This window comes from Morone saxatilis, unplaced genomic scaffold (genome assembly GCF_004916995.1).
Source record: "Morone saxatilis isolate NCDOM2014 unplaced genomic scaffold, NCSU_SB_2.0 Contig11, whole genome shotgun sequence".
Taxonomy (NCBI): domain Eukaryota; kingdom Metazoa; phylum Chordata; class Actinopteri; family Moronidae; genus Morone; species Morone saxatilis.
In genome coordinates, this window is record NW_023339663.1 from 10,988,492 (window position 1) to 11,011,456 (window position 22,965).

The window sequence follows — 22,965 nt, forward strand, 5'->3', positions numbered from 1 at the left end:
CGGGCAGTGAGTACCTTTTGAACTAACAAATCACTATGGCCAGCCAGAAGCTTTCTGAGACAAGCGGTCGAGAGACGGCATCATAGACGGATGGAATATTACCACGGCGCTAGCGACTACATGCACGTGGGACAGGGACCCAGAGATCAAGCTGCGCCGAACCCGGCTGTCACATCCAACCAGACGAGACCCCTGGCCATGGATCCGGCGCGACAAACACACACACTCAGGCACCGTGGGACGGCACACGCCTCGGTAAAATGCTGGTTCATCGCAGAAGCAACGACACTATACAGTAAGCTAAACGCATATTGATTAATTCGCCGTTAAACAGTTTTGCTGGCTGACCACAGGGCTGGACAGTTCCTCATAAAATGACTACTTATTCCCATAATATTCATGACTTTATTCTTGCAATATTAGGACTCTTTATTCTCGTAATGTACGACTTTATTCTCGTAATGTTACAACTTTATTCTCGCAATATAAAGACTGTTATTCCGTAATATTACGGACTTTATTCTGGTAATTACCGACTTTTATTCTCGTAATTTACAACTTTACTTTCGTATGTTACACTTTATCTCGCAATAGTTAAGACTTTATTCTCGCAATATTAAGACTTTAATTCTCGTCTCATAATATTACGACTTTATTCTCATAATATTACGACTTTATTCTCATAATATTACGACTTTATTCTCGTAATTTCCCCCCAAAAAATAATATAGTTTTTCTCTTAGTATGGCCCTAATACTCGTCGTAGAAAGGAAGGACATTTGATTGGCTTTAAAAAAAAAGAACAATTGAATTCTTACTCTACTGTAGTTCCAGGGACATGAAGTTATTGTCCTCAGTAGTCGACTGAGGACAATACCTGCCAACCTAACAGATGGCTATTTTAATACTCAACAGTAACACATTTGGGAAAACAAAAATGGCCAGGTGAACTAAAAGAGCAACTTATTCTGGCTATACTTTTTCTGGTGCAGTTTTTTAGTGTGCATCACACTTGATATCAAATTAAGAAGGGAAAAAAAATTAGTTTAGACGTGGTTTGCCAAGGACCACAGAAAATGCCCTATTCAAAACACATTAGGATCTCTTTTCTATTAAAAGCCCTACATTCCCTCACCCACTTACACATGGATATTACTTTTGCAGAATCACAGACGTATGAGAAAAAAGGCTCATAGATTTTTCTGTTACATAGGGTCATGGCTGCAATTCACTAAATTCACTTTTTACAACATGTACGCCAAATCTGTTATTGACTGTTAAGGAGAATTTTTTGTTGATCAAAACCCGACACATGATATTCAGTGAAGTTGACATGAACCCGAAAATTAAAAAACTTGATTTTTAATTTAGGAAACTGATTCATTATGAGGAGACTGACAGACATTAACAGTGCTATGAAGACACTGTAGCACCTTGATTTAACACTGTGCACCATGTTGGTGGTGGTGTCCTATAAGTGGTGCAGTACACTGATTTTGCACACAGTTTTGGATACAGGATGCCAGAAAAAATTTTCACCACAAAACCATATTAGTGCTGTCTTGTTCTGTCAGAATAGCGTAAATTCACAGTGGCTCCTTTAGGACAAGGAGCACAAAACACTAACATTCTGAGCAATGCTCCATCAGTCAATCAGAAAAGCATATAATCTATGTTTTTGAGTTTGGAACAACATAAATGACAGCTAGAGAGGTAGTTATACTGACTTGTGACTAGGTCTCAGAGGTAGCTGGCATAAGCCAATTGAAAGAAAACTCTCCCAAAATGTAATGCACTCAAGAAAAGTGCCAGAATAACTATCACTAAACTATTTTGCGATACAGTACCTTTTTAATAACAGTCGTAGTAATAATTAATTGTGGCTTCAGTAGTCTGTGTTTACAAGTTTGATAGTGCTTGCACTGGAAGAGGAAGTGTCTGGAATACCAATTTATATGTCATTGTCTGCATGTCAAACAAATAAAAAAACAAATCCATCTAGCTTACCATCAAACTTTTTATGCCTCGAGACAAATGTCGTCCTCATATTGTGGCTGTTCTCCTCAACCAAGTTCTCGAACTCCAGTTTGCTCTGCTGGTTGAGTTTGTCCTCCATCTCGGATGTGCAGCACGTGTATCCCTGAGGACAGACACGCAGGTGCTCACCTAAGGGAGACAGAGACATAGATGCCATTTTTTACACACATCACTGCCACAGGATTCGGTTTTTCAAAAGGCTGAGCTGTCTTTGATCAGAACTCTCCTGTGATTTTGGGACTCTCATCACTGAAGCTATCAAAGAGGGACAGACCGTAACAAATAGGGAAGGATAATATTTGTCGGTAACCTGCTATCTTGTGAAACAGACAGCAACTTTGATACAGCAGTGTATATACCTCCTGCAGGATTTTCTTTATATCACAGCCCAAAGCACAGCAATAACAGAAACTGAGCTTATGTACGTCAGTATTATGTACATAAAATTGATGGCAGTGCGTTCAGTAACTGTCTTTCAGTTTCTAGAAAGTCATAAGACTATACCAAATAGTAGACAGCAAACATTGTCATTAAACCAGCATGAACAGTTTTTTTGGTCACCTGGGGCGAGCACAGCAAGCTGTAAACAAAACATTGATATATTATGACCGTATAAGAAAATGTGTTGGCGTTATCTACACAACCACCAGATACCAAGCAAAATCAGCATCAATTTTGAGTTGTGATTCTAGCCACCCAAGTTTAATTTTCACTCTCCTTTTAGCTTTGTTTTGGTCTCCACCAACTCCTGAAGGAAATATCCCTTAATCACTAATCACTAACTGTGTCTGTCTGGTCTGCTCTTTGGTTCATAACAGGTGGGTTTATAAGTGGGTTTATAAGAGCTGTTTGTCAAAAACAACTAACTGCTGCGGCTGAAAACAATGCAGGTGAGAGTGGTCAGTAAAGCTACAAGCCAGAATACCAAAAACAATAAGATCCTAAAATGCTACTCAGTAGCTGTCTGGTTCCAGCAAGTTTTTTCACATTACACACTCATTTGATACATTGGTAACTGAATATGTACTTCAGTGCACTGTTGCTTGTATAATAACAATCTTAGTTTTAAGATTTTAATTTTTTCTTACTAATATCTGGCATTAAGTTTTAATTTTATTTGTTGAGGTTGTGAGATACTCAACACTGAGACTTCAGCTGCCAGGCCACAATTAAACAAACTCAACATAATTTTTTTTGTGTGGAAAATGTCCCAGTTACTCGGGATAATCCAGAGACCTCACCGTGCCCATTTCAATAGAAAGATATTTCCCAGTGAAAAGTGCCATTTTGAGCTCTGTAGATTATCTCCACTTACCAGGACATAGTTTCTGAAAAATACAGCCACTGATGATTTCTAAAATGTAATTTATTCTATGCTTTCCACACTGCAAACAAAATTCCATCTATTATACTTGGTTAGCAGCAGAATGACTGGTGGCGGAAATTTTAAAACCTCACTATATAAAACCAATATTATCTGCATGATCAGGTACAATTAGGAGTGGTGAAGTAATCTCTATTAAGATAAACAGTCCCTTTACGAAATGCCATGTGTGTTATCTTGACAAAGTGATGTTTTGCAAAGCCTTTGGCTCTTTGTACATGATGTAGTGCTGAAAGCTTCTGATTAAAAAAATATACTGTGAAATGTTCCTAGTCTATAAATCTAATTTGTGTCCAGGGACAAGATTTATCAAGGTAAGCTAGGTGTTTCAAAATCCTTTTGAATGTCTTTGAGATGTCTCTACAAGTTAAGTGATTGCACTTTCCACTCAACTGGACTTAAAATAAAGAGTTAGTCCTATAAGTCCACAACAAATTGTGTATATCAGATTTTCAACTTCAGCAAATAACTATGTGTGATTCAGAAACAGAACTGCTGAATCTGGGGGAGAGTATTACATAATTTGTCAAATTTTGAGAGTTCAGTAGAGAACTGAAGCTGAGAAAATGTGGAAGTGTGTGAGTTCAATCAGACTATTTATGTTTCTCTTTCATTCATTCATTCATTCATTCATTCTCTGTTGCTCTCTCACACCTTCTGCTTTCCCATATCAACTAATTAGAGGTGTTGCTAACCAACCAGATCCTGCCATGATTTCAGTCAATCATATATGTGCCTGCAAACTTTAAATGGTCTCCTCTATATTGCTGTCGGATGTAATTTCAGTGCACGACCCACCTCCACCCCATTCACCTCCAGTTTCAGCAGGTCTGAGCTCACCAGATGCCTTCTTCTCTTCTCATCACCCAGATCTCAGCATCCTTTTCATTCAGTACAACACCAGTGTCTAGACTCCTTCAGGGGGTATGCTACTCCACTCGCAGCTTCCCTATCTCCTTAAAATATGATGATGTCAAAATGGGAAGACTTTCACGTTGTGTACATCTCAATAAATATAATTGTTCACTCAAATGAAGCCCTGCCTGATTGAGCTATACTAAACATCAATCAGTAAATTTCCCCACACTTCTGAAAACCCTTTCATTAAAAAAGTAGGGGTTACTCTTATATCGGTGAATTATCCTCTGTGTGTAGAGTGTAAGTGTGTAAAAAGGGTATAAATTGCATTAAAGAGTGAGGAAAAAATATCCTGAAGTCTGATGAAAAATTCAGCTCTGAAGGCATAATGCACAGCACTATCTGACAGAAAGGAGGCTTAACCCATCATGCATTTAACACAATCTCGATCTCAGAGCATGGTGATGGTAGCATCACCAGGCAGGTGTGATTTTTGGTATCAGGGACTGAGAGACATGTGAGATTAGAGAGAATGATGATTTGAGCCAGATACAGACAGATTCCCGAAACAGATATGGTGAGAGCGCTGAGGACCTTTCTTTGACACAAAAACATCCAAACAACAACGGTTTTAGAATGAGAGCGAAAAAGTTCATGAGTGACCAAACCTGTGTAAAGACTTACATCAAACAGAGAATCTAATTTGTGCAGTGACTTGTGCTGAGCAACCTCACAGGGACAATAAACCCTGAACCAATAGAAACTGGGTTCATTAATCCATAAAACATATAGATGGAGTGTCTGGAGTGACTCCAAAAAATAACATTTATCATAAGAGAAAATGCAAGCTAAAATACCAACTCTGCCTGACAGGGTGCGTGTGTATGCCTGTTCAGAGGTTCTGTTCATCCCTCTCGGGGGTGAGAAAACAGAGACACGTTCCTGTGATACAAGGGGCACTGACATGTATGAAAACTGTAATTTCTTGAGTTTCTTGAGTCTGCCCTTTGTGCCTAACGCTGAAAGGAAACAGTTACAAGAACTCTGCTCCAGTTTGGCTGATCAATGTCTGTATTTCTAACAAAAGTTAATAGAGTAAGAACTGTGACAAACTCTTCATCAGACCCAAGTGAGGATGCTATCGCCTACCCTGCCGCCTGCTGGGAGAGACAGCTAACTTAAGCTGAGTGGCCACGGGGGATGCTCAAGAGCTCATGGGAGCTCCACCTGAGAGAAACAGACATATCAGCTGACCAAGCTGCAACGTGGGACTGAGTGCATCCCAGAATGCCCAAGAGCGTTCCACATGAGAAACGGCACTGCTTCTTCTCCCCCTTCCAGAGAAACTCCCTTGGCCATCTGAACCACAGGTGAAACTTTTCCTGTGATATAGGGATTAATTATAGATTACCGAGAGTAATTATGAAGTCTTAGGCCGTAAGTAGGATCTCCCAGTTAAATAGTAATGATATTGAATTACTTCAGGTATTTTCGCTGGTGCTTCCCAATCTTGCATCTGCTGAAAGGTGCACAGAATCAATTTTACTGGTTAATGCTAAAGTTTTCATCCACTTAGTGGTCGCTTGTGTTTCCACAAATTAATAAATCTTACCATTGTCTCAGCTTGCACGCTCACTCTACCAGGTGAGCACCCTAGAAATAGTGTCAATTAATAAATTGGCTATTGTTTTCCCTTCTTTAAGGGTAGTGCTGAGAGGTGAATTTAATGCATGTCCAATTATATTGCTTAATAGATAGACATCATAGATATTTATAAATATTCATTATTTCTTATAGCCAGAAGTTGAGTGCACTCTACTTACAGCTTTTGTACCGATTAATGTGTTAACGTTATATAAGGGTTTTAAAGGATTTAAGGCGCTGACAGTGAGAAGAGGAAATCTGTGAACAATAAACAACAAAGAAACAAAAAAAAGATTGAGGTTGTGGTTGCTGTGTAAACATTAAAAGCACACTAGTCATAAGGTGTCCTTTCAAATGTTTGTCTTTCTGGGCAGCAAAATCTGTGGAACCGGCAAAGATTTTGCTCAAGAAGTCAGCAGCTGTGCAAATTCTTATACCACTCTTTGACTTGTTACTGATACGTACAAATATAGCAAATTCAGTGGTGCCACATTTTCTACATCCTTGCTTTATTATCTCTCCTTTGCAGCTCTACGTCTGAGAGCATCAGACATCATTATCAGAGGTTCAGAAAAAAAAAAAGTCTGGCCAGCAGTCACATGAAAGATTTGAATTTTGAGGGTTTTTTCCAGTGTTACCTATTACCATTTGAGAAAGAGAAAGATGAAATGGCTGTCGCTGTACCAGTGGCAGATTGGTGCAGAATAGACTCAGATTGCGAGACTTTTTTGATGGATCCTACTATACAATGCAGGCACACTGGTGTTCTGCATGCATATACAGTAAGCTATAGATGGAGGAGCTGTGCATGGATAATGAAACAAGGAGGATGCAGTTTGTACGTGCTGGCACTCTCAAATGTGCTTAATCCTTAATCAGTCCTTAGAGAGGCACCAGGCTACAGTAATGAGGTGCACCATCAACAGTTCAACAGAAACCCATTGTCTCCAGAGTAATGCACAAGCCTCCTGGCCAGAGAGACCAAACTCTCTAAAACAACAAAATAAGCTGAAATGCAACAGTCAATTTTGATTTGTTGATTCTTTAAGACTATTTTGTTTCTCTACTGAACGACAAGGTTGTAATCTTTTAGCAGTGCAACGGTATTCCTCAACTGTCGTTTCCAACATATAACATAACATAACAACATAAATATATGTTGTTTATCTGTTCAATGTTCATCGCATGGTTTGTGTTTTATCAGTTTTGCCTACATATGAACTCTTAATCACTGAAACACAGTATCATTAAAGTATAAGTGTAGTGCAACATAGGCAATCACATTTTGTTTTTGCAGTTAGATATTTGCATTGAGGAGTGGAGGATTTATTAAGGCAGAATTGGGGTCAGTTTGAACTGGCATGCATCAGCTGGTTGGCAAATGTCAAAGAACAACTCATTTCAACATTGGTGACCATGTTTCCCAGGATCTAAAATTGCAGTGTTTGAAACAAAGTCCAAGTAAGAGTCTGGCACAACAGTATATGAATTATTGTCATTATGATGGATAACTTAATAAAAATGACATTTTCCCGCTGCATTAGGAGGCCCTGCAACTCTGAAGTAAGTCCATTTCAGTTTGAAGTTTCCATTGATGCAATAAATTGACTTGGCTTGTCAAAGTAGGTATAATACCACTGTTGGCCACTAAAGGTTGGCAAAAAAAAAAAATCAATACAAGGCAGAACTGTCCTTAAGTGCAAATGACAACTGAAAGGAAATCCTGGAGCTTTTGGCTTTCATAGTTTGTGCACCACTCTTTTCATCTTTCACTCTTGTTTTTGTATAAAGACATAATTTGACATATCCAGCGACTTTCACCACTTTGAAAATGGTGATGCTGCTGTTACCTAAACCAGCATAAAATAAGACTTTGTAAGCGGCAGTGTGAGCTGCATGCTTATGATGTTGTGTCTGTTCTAAGTTTGTTACATCTTATTCCTTCTCTCCTTTTCTCACTTGTCTTTTTTCTGACCACTTTCCATAAAATAAATACCAAAGTGATTCCAAAACAATACAAAACTATCCAAAAATGTTTCTCATTTTACTTTCCTGCACATTTTCCCACTGTGTTTAGACATTGTGAGTTATGTTTCTAAAGAACAAAACAAACACAAATGCCTACTTTAGTGAACTTAGGGAATAATCGTCCCCAAATCTAGATGGGATTCTGGCTCACTAGACCATATCTGTCCTGTTCTAGTTGGTTGCTTTGCACCCAAGATGGAATTTGAAACCAAGCTGTCAATACACTACACGCTTGCAAGATCACAGTTGTGCTCAGACTCTGTCAGGCTGAGTTAAATTTGTAAGACTCAATACCAACACTGCCAACAAAAATGGAGACATAGGGGTGGACACAATAGAAAGCCAGGTATTCCTGTTTGGATAGAAGTGGTGTTGCTGTAAAAATAAATTACAAAAATACAAAGATGAATTTAACAAATTAATTTTGAATGCATTATTGGTTGTCAACAGCCTAAAGCTCTTTAAATTAAATATGAAATAAAACGACTCAACATACCTATTTAACAGCCAACAGTTCTGGACCTAATTTACACCCTTCTCAAAACAATGATACAATGTCACTTAATATAGAGTTGTAGATTGGTTGTTTTACAACAATTGGCCAAACAAATATAAAGATATAGATATGTGAAGGATTTACACTAAAATGCCCTCCTTCCCACTGTGAAAAGTGGAATATAAAAACATTATACTTTCTATTTTATATTCAGATATTCAATGTAGAATCTCATTTGCTGAGAATACAAAATTACAGTTAACTCGAAACAATCCATCTGAACACGCCTGTGTTAATGAATAAATCCTTGCTGTTTCTGTATACTCATATAAACAATAGCCTCAGTGATGTATTTTGACAAATCAGAGCAGTTAGCAAGTGGAGCACCGAGGGGGGAAAGAAACAGAATAATGTTTTCGTCACTAACATTACCAATGGCTGCAGGTGTGGAAGGGCAAGTGGGAAGTTGGGAGAAGTCCCAAAGCGAATCCATAGCATCTGTTAAAAAGGCTTGCCAAATCAGGACTGCAACCAAATCACACTGCTGCTGAAACTTATTAAAAAACCCAAAGTGGTTCTACACTTTTGAGTTGTACCTGTTTGGTAATGTGTTCCGTCTGTCAGCTTATATTTTTGACAAAACAACAGGCAAAAGGATAAAAGGGGGAGAGCGTACAGTTTGTTTTTTAAGGAGTGAGCTGCAGAGAAACACATACTGTATGTAAGCCTGGGGTGACAACACTGACAGAAGTGCTAATATACTAAAGAAGATACACGTCACATCAGGTTCTTGATGTAGAGAGAAGCCTGCTTCCATTTACACAGCTTTATTTTAAGCATTAGGTCTGAAACATCCACCCACATTTATGATTTATTATACTCTTAACATGATCACAAATTCATGGATCAGCAGACGCAAAGACATACACACATACATAATACATTATTTACTCACAGGTTTATTTATGAGTTGAGCAAATAGCGATGCAATCACTGAGAAAAAGTGTGGATAAAGGTCTTCACTCATATGTTTTACCCAGTAAAGCTTGCTAATACACAGTACCTCTCTGTCCTTGCAGCTGCCTCGAGCGCAGATGTCAGAGGATACATCTTTCCCTTTCAGAACGAGCTGATCAGAGATTTAAATGTATGTAATTACAGAAGGCAAGATAATTAAGGACAAATGCTAATCTTTGGGGATTTTACAGTGAAATGTTCTGGCTTTAGCTCAAATGTTTCCTCATCAATAGGAAGTGAGGCATAAGAAATATTGTTCAACTTACAAATGCAATCACACATTAGTTGTTTTGTTCAGTTTCTTTGATGCACAGATTTGTTTGGCTCCTCTGGATAGCTATCTTCATGAGCCACAAAACATGATTGAAGCGTAACATTGTAATTAGGTGAAATTGCTGACTAGAATTTCAGAGAATGCTCACATAGGCCGGCTCAATGTTGATGAATGGCTGGAGATGAGATGGCAAGACAACGCCTGTTTGACACATGCAATCAGCCACATAGACACAGCTCCCTTCACAGAATTCAGAGTTCTCAGAAAGATTGATGTTACTTTAACATTACTATGTATGTTTAACCAGCCAGATGTTCTGATTTGCTAAATAACACAGTCAGGAAGATATAGGTCATTGGGAGGAAGTGGATGGACCTGGAGGTACGATCATGCAGAGATTAAAGAAAAGCTAACATCATATGGTATGCTTTATTCCACAGTTGCCTATGTGGCCTCAGTTCCCTTTGGCTTCATATCCCTTGATGTTAAAGAAGCATGTACTCTTGCTTGTTTGAGGTTTCATACAGAGGCATACGCGGCAATCATGTCAAAGGATGGCACAATTCTTATCCATCCTCTCTAATAGTGGTTCATTAAAATTGGCAGTAGAGCCTACAGTTTGTTAGACAGCCATGTGATGTTAAAGCTCAACAATTGAGGCAGATGCCCCGGTGACATGCAACAGATTTGAGTTGCCTCAGATGCATTAAATGGTACTGCTATTGAGGTTTTCTGTGCCTGTGCTCTTCCTAGTATGCTCTTTTGCCTTCTTAGTTCTGAATGAACAAGAATAGGGAACCATTTCTCACATCAAATACAAAGATTCTTCTTTCTCACGATACCAATAAGAAGAAACACACAAGAAGACCATTTATCAACGCTGTTGTTAAGGTTTTGGTCATATTCATCCTTTTAAAAAAACTCTATTTTAATAATATTTTAATATTTGTTGAGCCAAGTCAAATTTTCCCATTGGGCCATAAAGTATATATCTATTTTTCTATCTATATCTATCTAACTAGTATTTATGTCTGCTGTAGTTAAGATAATGTGCAGAGTTGATACAAATCCTGATGAACTCATCTTTGGTTTACCTATTTCAACTGTTACAACCATGCAATTACACCAAAACCTTCAAAACCTCCTTGCTCCTTTTGAAGGACTGAAACATCCTGACTACAACAATGGCTTCAACCCAAACCTTTATCACATAACCTAAATAGAGGCACTTCATCGGTGGAGCCTGGGGGTCTTTATGCACAATAGCAGGAATTAGCAGTAGCCAGGGACTGTGTAGGTTAAAAACTGCCATATCACCCCAGGCACTCCATGTTTTTCTGTATTTAAAAAGAAAATATGCCCTTATAAGTATCTGTGTGTAATCACAATATACTAATACGTTTAGTTGGTAAAAGCTAATTAAGTAAATTGTCCTAAGTAAGACTGCCCTGTCGATTGCAATCAAATACCAATCGAACAATTGCTCGTTGATGACTTCAAAAACTACATTAAATAATCTTTGGTTTAGTTAGCATATACTGTTTGTGAATATAACAACTCTCTGAAATCTTAGGTTTATATCCATGAAACTAAATCTGATGGTCTGTTGGGTTAGTGCACTAGCTAAATTCACTCAGCATTTATAAGATAAATAGTTGATAAGTTCCAAGAACGATAATAAGGCAGAGCATGAGTTTTCTTTTTTCATATGGTTGTACAAGCGAATGCTAGTAGAAATAATGGAAAATATTAAGTTCAGAAAGTACTTGATGCACACATCTCTGAAATGTTCTCCCAAAGAAAAATCTAATGCATTATTATGCATTGCAAAGTAGCAGGGGTTGGGAGGACTCAATGGCATGCTGGCATATTTACCAAACTCAAGACATGATGCTGAAATATTTTTCTACTTCTGTTACAGAAACAAAGAAAGCTGAGAGAACAAATAACTAAAACAAAATTTCAAGGACTCAACTCAATTTAAAGCAAACACACTTAGACACAGTAGATAATGGACAGTTGTACACATTGACATACAACCCCTGTTTGCTCAAGAACTGTTCTGCTTGGTCATCTGCTAAATAGCTGCCAGCAGGTGGGCCTGTATATTGTGTTGTTGTGCTACAAGGTGTGAGACCTCAATAGTCACAGAGTGCTGAGTTGAACTCCGATTGGTCTCAGTCACTTTGCAACTTATGATAAGGCTTCAAAGGAAAAGCTGAGGATAAGGCTTCAAAGCTGAATTTAAGGAGGTCCTAAGGCTTCGACTTCAACATGGTAGATTGAGTTAAAGCTAGGGCAGGTAATGTATTTGTTTTAGATTGGTTGAAACTTGGTTTAAACTCTTTAAATCCTGACAGCAATCAATAAATCAAATTCTCTGTCAAATCCAGTCAGAGGGCTGTAATAAGCCTAGCCAATCATTTAATTTGGTCCGGTTGACCTGCCTGTCTACCTATCTACCTCCACGCACTCTGCCCCTGCGCTCATTGCGTATGACTGTACTCCTTCACAAGCTGGTCAGGCAGATATTACTAAAGGTACAGAACTAGTCACACAAGAATGACAGAGAAAGACCAGCCAAAGTGTAGAGTTCCATCTTTACCTACACTGTTAAACAAAACAAGAAAAGAAACACAGCAGTAAAAAAGGCTACAAGCAAGAAGTTTGGATAAAATCAACATTGGTGTGGCTTTTTAACAATTGCAAGAACTGAGGGAAAGGTAAATGATATGGTTTGTTTTGTTATGAGGGAATTTATTTTATAATAGTTATATGGATATGGTTAGCGGTGACAACGATGTGCGTGTTCATGTGTGTTGGGGTAGCTTTGGAGGGAGGCCTGAAGGGAGGTGGTGGGATTTTTGGGGTTCAGAAATATGTTAGGAAATATCATCAAATTCCCCTAAAATAAATGTCATAATGACTTTGGTACAGTTTTAACAGAGGGCTAGACATCTTTTATGGGCTGTGCCATTATGAGCTTTTCCAATAGTCACAAGCCTCTGCACCATAAAATCTATTCTACTTTCATAAATCTCCATTAAATCATCATGTTTCGATTGCATTCTGAGCAGCATGCTGACAAAGGACTGACTGGGGACCGATACAGGCAAGTGATCTGCCTACACTGAGCTGATGCTGAGTTGCCACCACACACATCTCTTGCTAGGTAGGTAATACGTTTCGTGGTCAAAAGTAATTTTTTATCATATCATGTGTTTCCCATTTTTATTAAACAATTCTTTAGATTACAATGAGGAAAAACAGACTAAGGATTTCAATCATAAGCTAGCACATAACTGCTGCTGGGTTTCATTAGTTACTCAACACTGCACTTTTACATCCAGACTGCGGAGGTCGGACATCTCTGCCTCCACTGTAAGTTTGAAGGGGCCAGTTTACTCCACCAGTGCAACAGTTGCAACACTATGAATACCTTCTAGCAGAAACTTAAAATGTGGGCTGTTATCCTCACATCCCCACGACAATATTGTCCCTTCCCATCTCTATGATGGCTGACTTTTCATTCTGCGTTTGAGTGTGGCAGTCCAGAACAACACGGTCGGACAACACGCTGTGCAAACTAACCCTTAATGTGTTCAGTTCCACTCTGCCACTGCACTCATGGCAACACCGCTTAAGAGAGCAACATGTAAATCAGCCAACTGATTTGTCTACAGATAAAAAACTTAAATAAATCTCATGAAACAACATGATTTAAAAAAAAATACACAAGGTAAAGTTCCAGTCGAAAACAGCGCTATGGATCAAGGCAAGAGCCGACTAAAAATGGTCATCATCAATAGATACGGTAGTATGACTAAATTCAAATTTTTTGCTTGGGAGATTTAAAATGCGTAAGAGATTTTTTTTTCAATTTAATCTGCATAACTATAAACATATGTTGCAGGGAAATGTGAAAACTCCAGAATATTTCAGGGCAGCTGTGGGAAAAGAGTGGGTTCAATGCCCATGGAGGGTCTGATGCCAGACAGTGTGATTAACTCCCAAAAGGATTCATTAGTCTACCTGGCCAAAGGGCAAACTGCATATGGGCCATGCCATCTGGTACATCCCTTGACCACTCTTGCCAGCATTTATAAAGTGAGGACATTCTTGCCAGAGCTTAATGCCAAAAAAAGCCAACAGATCATGAAGTCAAGAGAGAAAAATGTATAATTCACCCATGCTGAAAATTCATAAAAAGGTGTAGTGATGCAGTAAATGTAATTAATTTCTGCAGAGTGGAGCAGCATCTATTGTAGTCTGAGCTGCTGAGTTTTATTCCAAGTGTGTTCCCCTGAAAATAGTTTACTAAAAAGAGCCTAAAAGAGCCAAGTGTATTGTATACAGTAGGTACTGTGAAAGTAACCTACATTTTGATTGAAATCAGGATTTGTTTTTATCTGGTTCCACAATATCTTAGGCTGCCACCCGTTAGTGGGGTTTTCACACCACAGCAGAGCCAAGCTCAATAACAGGGAAGCACCATCTTGAATGAATCACATTTATTATCATTGATCTACCACCAGAGTCCAGCTCCAGTCTCATTCAGAACTGCCTTTGGAATATTGCCTTCTCTCTCTGCTCTTATAGTCTGGCTGCCACAGAGCACCAATGTGCTCAGAGACTCATTGCCTTCAAATGAGGGCACAGGCCTGCAGAAGCAGGTCCACACTCTTGACATTTCAATTCAACAATTGAGTTTACGTAGCCAGGTCCCTACGATATCTATAATTTAGTTTATCTGTAACTCAGTTCCCAGTTTTTAGCATTGATTCAGTTCAAAATACATCACTTGCTTTACTACACAGATTTGCATACCTAGAGGTATACTGCTTTTGGGCTTTTATAATAGTGCTCGATAAGTCTAGCACCATTATAAAAGAGATCAGATACATAGATGATGAACGAGAAGTACATTTGTCAAACATTAGAAGTTTTGTGATACCCTTTATACCATGAATCATGGTAACAATACCTTACATATCTCTGGGTGACTTAGGCCAGTGTGGCCAATGGGGTAAATCAATGAGCACTTCTCTATGGCAATAGTGGATTTTTATAAAACTTTTAACCAATGTGGTCATTTTTCAGGTATTTAATAGCCAAAAATAGCTATTTATGTTTGATTATTTTAAGTTGAAGACCAGAACTGGACTTATCTGGCCAGGAAAGGAAGTCAAGAATTCCTCTAAATGACAATGACAGTGCTGGTCTTTATCTTTTTATTTTCTCTCTCTACTTGCTTTGGACAAGATGGCCCAGCCAAGTTCAGCCCACTGGACAGTAAAAGCTAAAAGGCTGCCTGAGCCTCAGCTCCCTGTGAAAGGTTGACACCTCTATCTCTGAGATCTATTGACTCAGGTACAGCTTAGCCCCCTCACACATCTGGGCCATGACTGTCCTTTCTTTATTTGGGCTGCGGCACATTTAAAGGGCCCTTTATTCAGCTGACACAACCTAGATTAGAGGGCAAAAGGGAAGTCAATCACACTAACAGAATTAAAGGTTGATGAATGATGGAAGACTGAATACCCTGTAATGTTATATTAAAGAGAAAGAATAGCTTTGAGGAAAATATGGTAAAATAAGCAGATACTATGCTTAATACTCTAGATGATACGTTCTGTTTAAAGGTTAATTTTTAAAATCAGCATAATGAAGGATTTCTGCCATCAAAGGCATTCTGGGTATATTGGGACATCATCTTCCTACACACATACGACGATACCACGACACATCTAAGTTGTATTTATAATGCAAAGCAAAAGAAGGCTACCAAATGTCAGATGATCCTCCAGGTAATTTTTACTTTCTGTAAACTACACCACCTCTTGCAATCCACTTTAGTCAAAAAATGCAGCTCAGAAATAAAGAATACTGACCATTAGAATCTGACTTCTCACCTCACAAAAATGACATTGAATTGAATTTTTTCTATAATTCTATAATAAATAAAATTTTAAATTATGCTGCCTTTCTCTATCATGTATGATTGTAAACTGAATATTTTTGGTTTGTGCACTGTTGGTTGGATAAAAACAAGCAATTTAAAATTCTCCTTTGACCTCTGGAAAATTGCAATAGATTTTTTTATTTCTGACATTTTATGATAAAAATGATTAAATAATTGCTAGATTACTCGATAATTAAAGTAATCGGTAGTTACATCCTTAGTATTCCTCACTTTAATCTTGACATAAGTAGGAAGGATTCTAGAAAACATTGGTTGTATTCTCAATTAATCCACAATTAATACGTATGTATCACTCAGTCAAAAAGAGGTTGCCTCCTATAACCTATTAGACACTGAAAAATTATTAATGATAATGAATTCTTCTGATGAAATAACACATGAAATAATAAACGCTTAAGAACTTTTACAAGCAAATTTGCACATGGTTTTCTAAGGTGTTATTACTTGTCAACAGAAATCCACGAAGTGGAAGTAAACCCAATTACTGTGTTAAATCACATCTGTTTGCATGTTGAAGTGGGAAAAATGTATCAAGCTCGATTGATCTTACTGCTGCTCTGCCATCTGGATCTCCTCTCCATCACCCAAATCACCCACTTTCAACTATTTCCACTGGGGCTTGAGACCCAAATTGAATATGTCCAAAGAAGATGACACAGATAATTCCCACAATCGCTCCAACCATATGTTACCACACTTGGAGACTACTAAAAGATTTTCTAACTTTCAAATAAGCTGGAGTTGGAAAATTGAGTGACAGTAATGGATAGATAAATATATGGTTCACAGTGTTGCGCAAAGCAGTGAGGTAAGACTTCTGCCCTGACATTTATTCAAGTTCATAATTTTATGGTCGATCTGAACTCTGTCCCCCATCTCCGTCTAATTAACAGGTTGTGTGTTGGAAACATGACAGCAGTATAGGTGTATATAAACAAACTTTGTATGTATAAAAGACAATTTCCAGACTGTTTTGTTTACAATTATCAATTCTGGCTTCCATCAGTGAAAACAGACCACCTGGCAGGTAGATATTAAGAAGATTTAATCTTTTAAGTGTTCATATAATCATATTCACAGTATCCTCAGTATGTCTTTAATCAAAGTGGTATTGTTACTGTGTATTTTTACAGAGGACAGGTGTTTTGTTTGGGTTGAAATCCCAAAGGGAAAAAATAGTTGTTTTTCCATTTTTTCTCTACTTTCCTCTAAACATCTTTTGCTGAATTTCCCCAAAGATGATAAGTGCTGGAGGCATTCCATTTTGCACAATGACAGAATTGCACCAGCCAGGTCCTGTACTAAAAAACCAGTTGGGATAAATGAGAAGCTATTACCAAGCTAGAAATATGAAAAGGCAATATCTCAAATTGTAGATATAAACCTCAGACCACAATTCAAAGAAAGAGAAAAGATGATTATAAATCATGAGAATACTGTGCTATTGACATGCATAATAAGTAGAAAATGTTTCTAACATAATAAATAACTGTGTGCGATTGGACATTAACATTGCAGGGAATTCAGCAGAAGTGGGAACACTTAAATATGCGAGTCATACAGTAGGTAAGGCAAGTCTGCTGCATTACCGTTAACTCATACTTATTGTACAGATGAAAAAGATGAAAATGTTAACCAATTGCAAGCATTCATGTCATCTAACAATGCAACACATGACTGCAGCATTGGTCTTTTGAGGGTTACAAATACTGCATTGACATACAACATGACAATATTTCAAGCATTTTCGTACATTTGAGAAAAGTCTCTTTCTCTGTCGCAATTATACCTTAATGTTAACATGAATGCTATTTATAAGTCAGAAACTGAAATACAGAAAGCATCCCCAATACACAGTATTTATGAAAAAGTCCCTTTGAGCCATATGTCTCAATCACATTCCAAGCAGTGAATATAAGGTTTTCCATTGATTGCGGTCCAGGCAACTTCAAATAAATCCAGTGATCCAAAGAGAGAAGACTCCCTCTGATTTACAGGTTGGAGCACCCAGGTTGAGCTTTTTATAAACCACCATTTTCCTCCCATCTGACACCTTAATTCTGCACCTTCACTAATTTTTAACTCAGTCTCATATGCATTAATGCTTTATTGAGCATTTCTGCAGTTCCTTCACTATACACCTAGTATCTGGAACCATTATGCGTGCTACCAAGTTGGAGACTCTTGTGGTAAATGTCAAAGGTAAGCCATCGTACAAGTCAAGCACTTCAATGGAGCTTACAGCCGTTAGCTCCAGTCATGCATGCAGTCTATTAAAGTAGACCTACAATATACTGTATAGCTTCATGCCTCTGTCATGGGTAATGCCTTGACCAATTTCCCAAACAGAATTTACACCAGAGTCTGGGGTGAACCCTGTATGTGGAAATAAGAACATTATAGCATCTGAATTTCTAAATGACACCCATAGGAAGAGGTGTTACACAGCCTCATAAGGTGTTTCTGAATTACAGGAATCCCAGGCTGGCTTTTTATGCTGTTGAAAAAGTAGAGATATAAAGATAATGGATCATGTGTACCACCGTCATATCAAACTGTTAAACTCAGGGGTTAAAAAGAATCTACATTTTGTGAATACTGAACTAGCTTGACTGAATATCTTATGCAGGCGTTTGATTCACTGTACTAATCATTTTGTTATAACCTATTTCTGAAGTGTGTAATGATTAAGATGCTTTTCTTCAATTAAAGCTTAATTTCAACATGAGGTAAATGGGGTATTCGAATCATACATTGAATAAATGCACAAAACAAATCAGAATCATGTGTGAAATAAAATCAAATAATGCCATCTTTTGAAAGTGTTGACCCTGCTGCCACTTCTACATCCGTTAGAACGAATAAACTGATTAAACATCATTTATAATGCAATGGTTGTCTGGAGGACATAAATTAGATGAGACTAAACATACAAGGCTGTTAGTACTTAACCCATTCTTTTATAAATGAAGAGACTTTTTTTCTCATGAAGAAAAATGAAATGTACTGTCCCCATCTCCTATGAAGAGACCTACATTTTATTTAACAATATTAGCATATATGCATGGTCAAAGTTGAGTCATATGTCTGTTCAGTATAAGCCCTTGTAATAAAAATGTGGTGAATCATTGGGGATAATCTAAGGAGGATTGGTAAAAGTGGCCAAATGATGAAAAGAACTTATTAATGTAAGAAATATCTTTAATTGTGCTACAGCTTTTACGACATTCACCCAGGAGACAGAGGTTCATGTCCTATGTGAAACCAAGAATAAATATTGACTTACTTTAAGTTTTTAGCAACCAAACTGTAACATAACATAGTTATTTTAAAGTATATATGTTTTGGCTTTTATTGCCTTTATTATAGTGACAGCTGAAGACAGACAGGAAAGGGGCGCAGAGAGAGGGGATGACAGGCAGCAAAGTGCCGCAGTTTGGACTCGAACCCTGGGCCGCTGCAGCCAGGACTCAGCCTCGGGAAATGTGTCCAGCTCTACCCACTGAGCTACTAAAGTCATCTCCAAATAATGTCCTGTTTTTGCTACTATCATGATACAACACACATAAGTGTAGAATCAACACACTTATTCCAGCAAAAAAAGGGAAAACATTAAATTAAGTATCCGCTTTATGTTGCCTATAAAGATATACTGTATTTTTCAAATGATAGTGAAGCATAAACTGCTCAATACCATCACATCATGTTAGCAAGCCCTGCTGTCTTGTGGTCCCGGACACCATGAAAGCCTGCATCACAAGCTGTGATCACAATTGCTCACGGTACCTATGGTACAGTTATCCCAACCGTATGGAAATTAGGCGACAGTCCAGCAGCTGAAAACACCCGCGAGGAGGGAACCAATGCTCCAAGATTCACAATTTCTGTCATGCTAATTGTGTACATATGTTCTTGAGCAACACATTTTTGATGGTGATTAATCATTGACATTCCTAGTTCAAAGTTCAAAATATAGCTTACTCTTGTCTTCAAGGTGTTAAAAACTATTGTACGAGTGTACTTTGTCTTATATTAGAAAGTAGCAGAGAAGAGGAGGGGACATACGGTGAGGTTAAAGCCTTGTAGTCATGCACTGGATTCATCATGCTAACTGGTGCATGACTCAGTCCTAAACACAACAGCTGGTGGTCTGAAGAGCCCGAGGTAGAGCCCCAGGGTGTGAGATGACCAGCCCACTCATTTACCGGCAGCTTACACAGGGGACAGGAAACAGCGGGGTTCTGGGAGCAGGAGAAGAGGCTGGCTTCTTTTCAGATTCTAGCACCCTCCAGGAGCCAAAGAACAAGGACGTGCCAGGAAGCATCACAATACCAGATGTTTGAAGAAAATGTGATGTCATGTAGCAATTCAAGGGTCCAAAAGATGTAAACACTGGACATAAGCTTGTCAACCTATCAATCTCAATAAGGTTTTCCAAAATTCTTAAACATCAGTTCCAACAGGCCTTGAATTAATGAAAGTGAAACCATGAAGGTTGGAGATATTCTTTCTCAAGCCTCATCAACATTCTCACAACGAAAAGACTTCAAACCGGTCCTTTCATGACATTAAGGTTATATGAGCTTGTCACATTTGTCACGATGGCAAGGCTCCCTGGAGATGCACTATGTGGCCCCATTCAAGTCAGTGGTGTGAGCCTAGTGAGCCTAGATATCTTTTCGTGCAAGACTGGTCTTCGCTCTCATCAGCTATAAGGAAAGGTGATTTAAATGATCTGTTGGTTCACCCCCGCTGTACTTCTTTAGTTCCAGATGAATTCTGATGTCATTCTGTAGCACTTTGCAAGTCGTACGTCCAACATGCTTCATTACAAGCCAATTTTATCAGAAAATACAATATGCGGTTCCATCATACATGCAAAATACATCCAGTTATACAAAGCTTCAGTATTGAAAGCCACTGTAATAAAATGGTGCGTGCATTTTTCAAGCAACATGATTTTTTAGCAGCAGCTAAAGAAGCCTTTTAATAGTTTTTAATATCTCAACTTCAAAATGTCTTTTGCCTTTGTCTCTCTATTGTGTCGTCAAAGTTTTGTACATTTTTGCATTTTTGCAGAAATCAATCATCATAAAATCCATTAACATCAGTATAACTTTGGCTCTCACAGATCACTGAATAAAAGGAATTCAGTGTCTAAACCAGAATAAAAAGGAAATGAGTCAACACGGGGTAAAGGAACATAGGGCAGACCCCTGACACATGTGGGAGTGTCATTATATTCCCCACAGCATTTTACTGCAAAGCCTATTATTTAATGTTATAATTAAAGCCCGGAAAAGTGACCCGGGGTTAAGATCAGCCCTCTACATTTTTTCATTAACATAAAAATAATAAAGATCTCCAATTAGTCTCTCCACCTCAAAGCTGGAAACGAGATCACACTAAACTGTGTCATGAACTCATGTAATTGGTGTAAATTTCCTAATTTATAACTAGAGCAACATGCATTCTTAGCATGTCTTGTACTGGCTGCTCTCTGAAAACACAGTTTACAACAAATATACTTTTAGGAGTGTTGCAAGGTTGCTACTGTAGGTTTTATTTTCTTCTTAGAGACAAAAGAGAGATGAGATGTAGTCATGCAGTTGGAACTCTTGTTAAATTGGTGAATACTAGTTTACTGATTGCACAATTTGGGTTAATGCTGTACTATGCTTACACTGAATATTAGGGTGACATGTTTTTCCTGTTGTCCTATTTGAAAATGTTATGGTGATCAAGTGCATGGTATGACTCATTTATTAGAAATGGGAGAAGTAGGAGCAACACACAACTTTCAACAGGCAGCTTAACAGAAGCACAAAGGCCTTCTTTTCTTTATCACTGAATCTGCTGAACTGAACCTTCACTGAACCTCCACTATTGTAGGGAAAAAGATAGCATAAAAGCACCCACACAGCATCCGAACCAAAGGTGTCACTGAGTATGTTACATCCACACTGTATTCTAATTAAGATCTTTATTCCAGTTCTGAAAATAGTCTCATTAGGCCATATACTGTGCAGGAGTTTTGTAAATAAGTATCCCATTACCCATTTACACAAAATCCTTTTCAACAAATGCATTCAAATCTAGAGCCTCATCACATATTTAACTAAAGTTATATGAATCCTGGATGACCACAAGAGATTGTATGTACCAGATTTCTACCGTCTCTAGCAGTCAAGAAGAATGAAACAAGTCTCCACTCAGCCATAAGTTGATTTCACTTTCTAGGTGGGGTGCTGCCCATATTTGAGAGAAAGTGACATTGCTTTTGCACTTTGGGTGGTGGAGTATAAGGCAGTGTCACAGAATTTTATTTGGTCTAGAGGACAGAATTAATTGATTTTGTCTGGAAAAAGGAGAAGAACTAGAATGAACACTAAAGACTGGGATGAGAATCAGTTGAGGGAATAATAAAGTTACTAATTTATACTTTTAAAAAGGTTTATATAGTGTTGAAGGATAAGTCTGATGACATACTACAGTATTTCTTTAACAACAAATCACATGAAGAGACCCCTACCTATACAGAACCAGTGCCACTAACAAGTGTTATCTATATAAAGTGTATATAGCTTATTCCTCTGCGCCACAGAGCTCTATTGTGGTCCAAAATCTTCAATATGCTGTAATTTAATTAAGTCAATTCCATGTATATGGTCCAGATTACGTAAATACTCACTAGGGGAAACAATCCACAACCAAAAATATTCTCAAACAAATACAGTATTTACTTCTGCTTGCTGTTTTAGTGAAATGACTTAATATTTTTCAAATCAAAGTATATATTTCTTACCTGTTTTTAATTATTCACATTTTGAACAGGAAAGAAGGGCTGAGAGTTACAGATTTGCTGGGTCAAAAAGGTATTGTGAGACATACTAATTGATTATTTGGTCTTTGCATGAGATTTGTAAAACAACAACAAAATTATAGAATACCACAAAGCCACATGTTTTCCTACTCTTTGAAGACAACCATACGTGACCTAACATGTAAATTGACCTTGTTTTTTAAACATTGCTTTTTCATTAAAACTGGTTAAAAAAAAACAGTTAAAAGTGTTACAGTATCAAAGTATTCAATTTCCTGCTTCAACAATTCAGTGACAAACGTATGACTATATTTAGAGTCCTGAATGATGTTCACAGGCCTTAAAGTTGGCCATTGATGTACTGTGGTGGCTTTGTTTGTACTAAAAAATGTCTGCATGTTGGAGCATCTGAACTATTGAT

General features: G+C 37.9%; 1 protein-coding gene across 1 annotated transcript in view; it reads right to left on the reverse strand.

The window, feature by feature from the left end:
* Positions 1 to 22,965, reverse strand: part of gpc6a (glypican 6a) — a 127,817-nt gene that overhangs the window by 97,172 nt on the left and 7,680 nt on the right. The window contains exon 2 of the mRNA XM_035652098.1: positions 2,008 to 2,166. Within this exon, the coding sequence (XP_035507991.1) occupies positions 2,008 to 2,166 (159 nt within the window). The remainder of the gene's footprint in view (positions 1 to 2,007; positions 2,167 to 22,965) is intronic.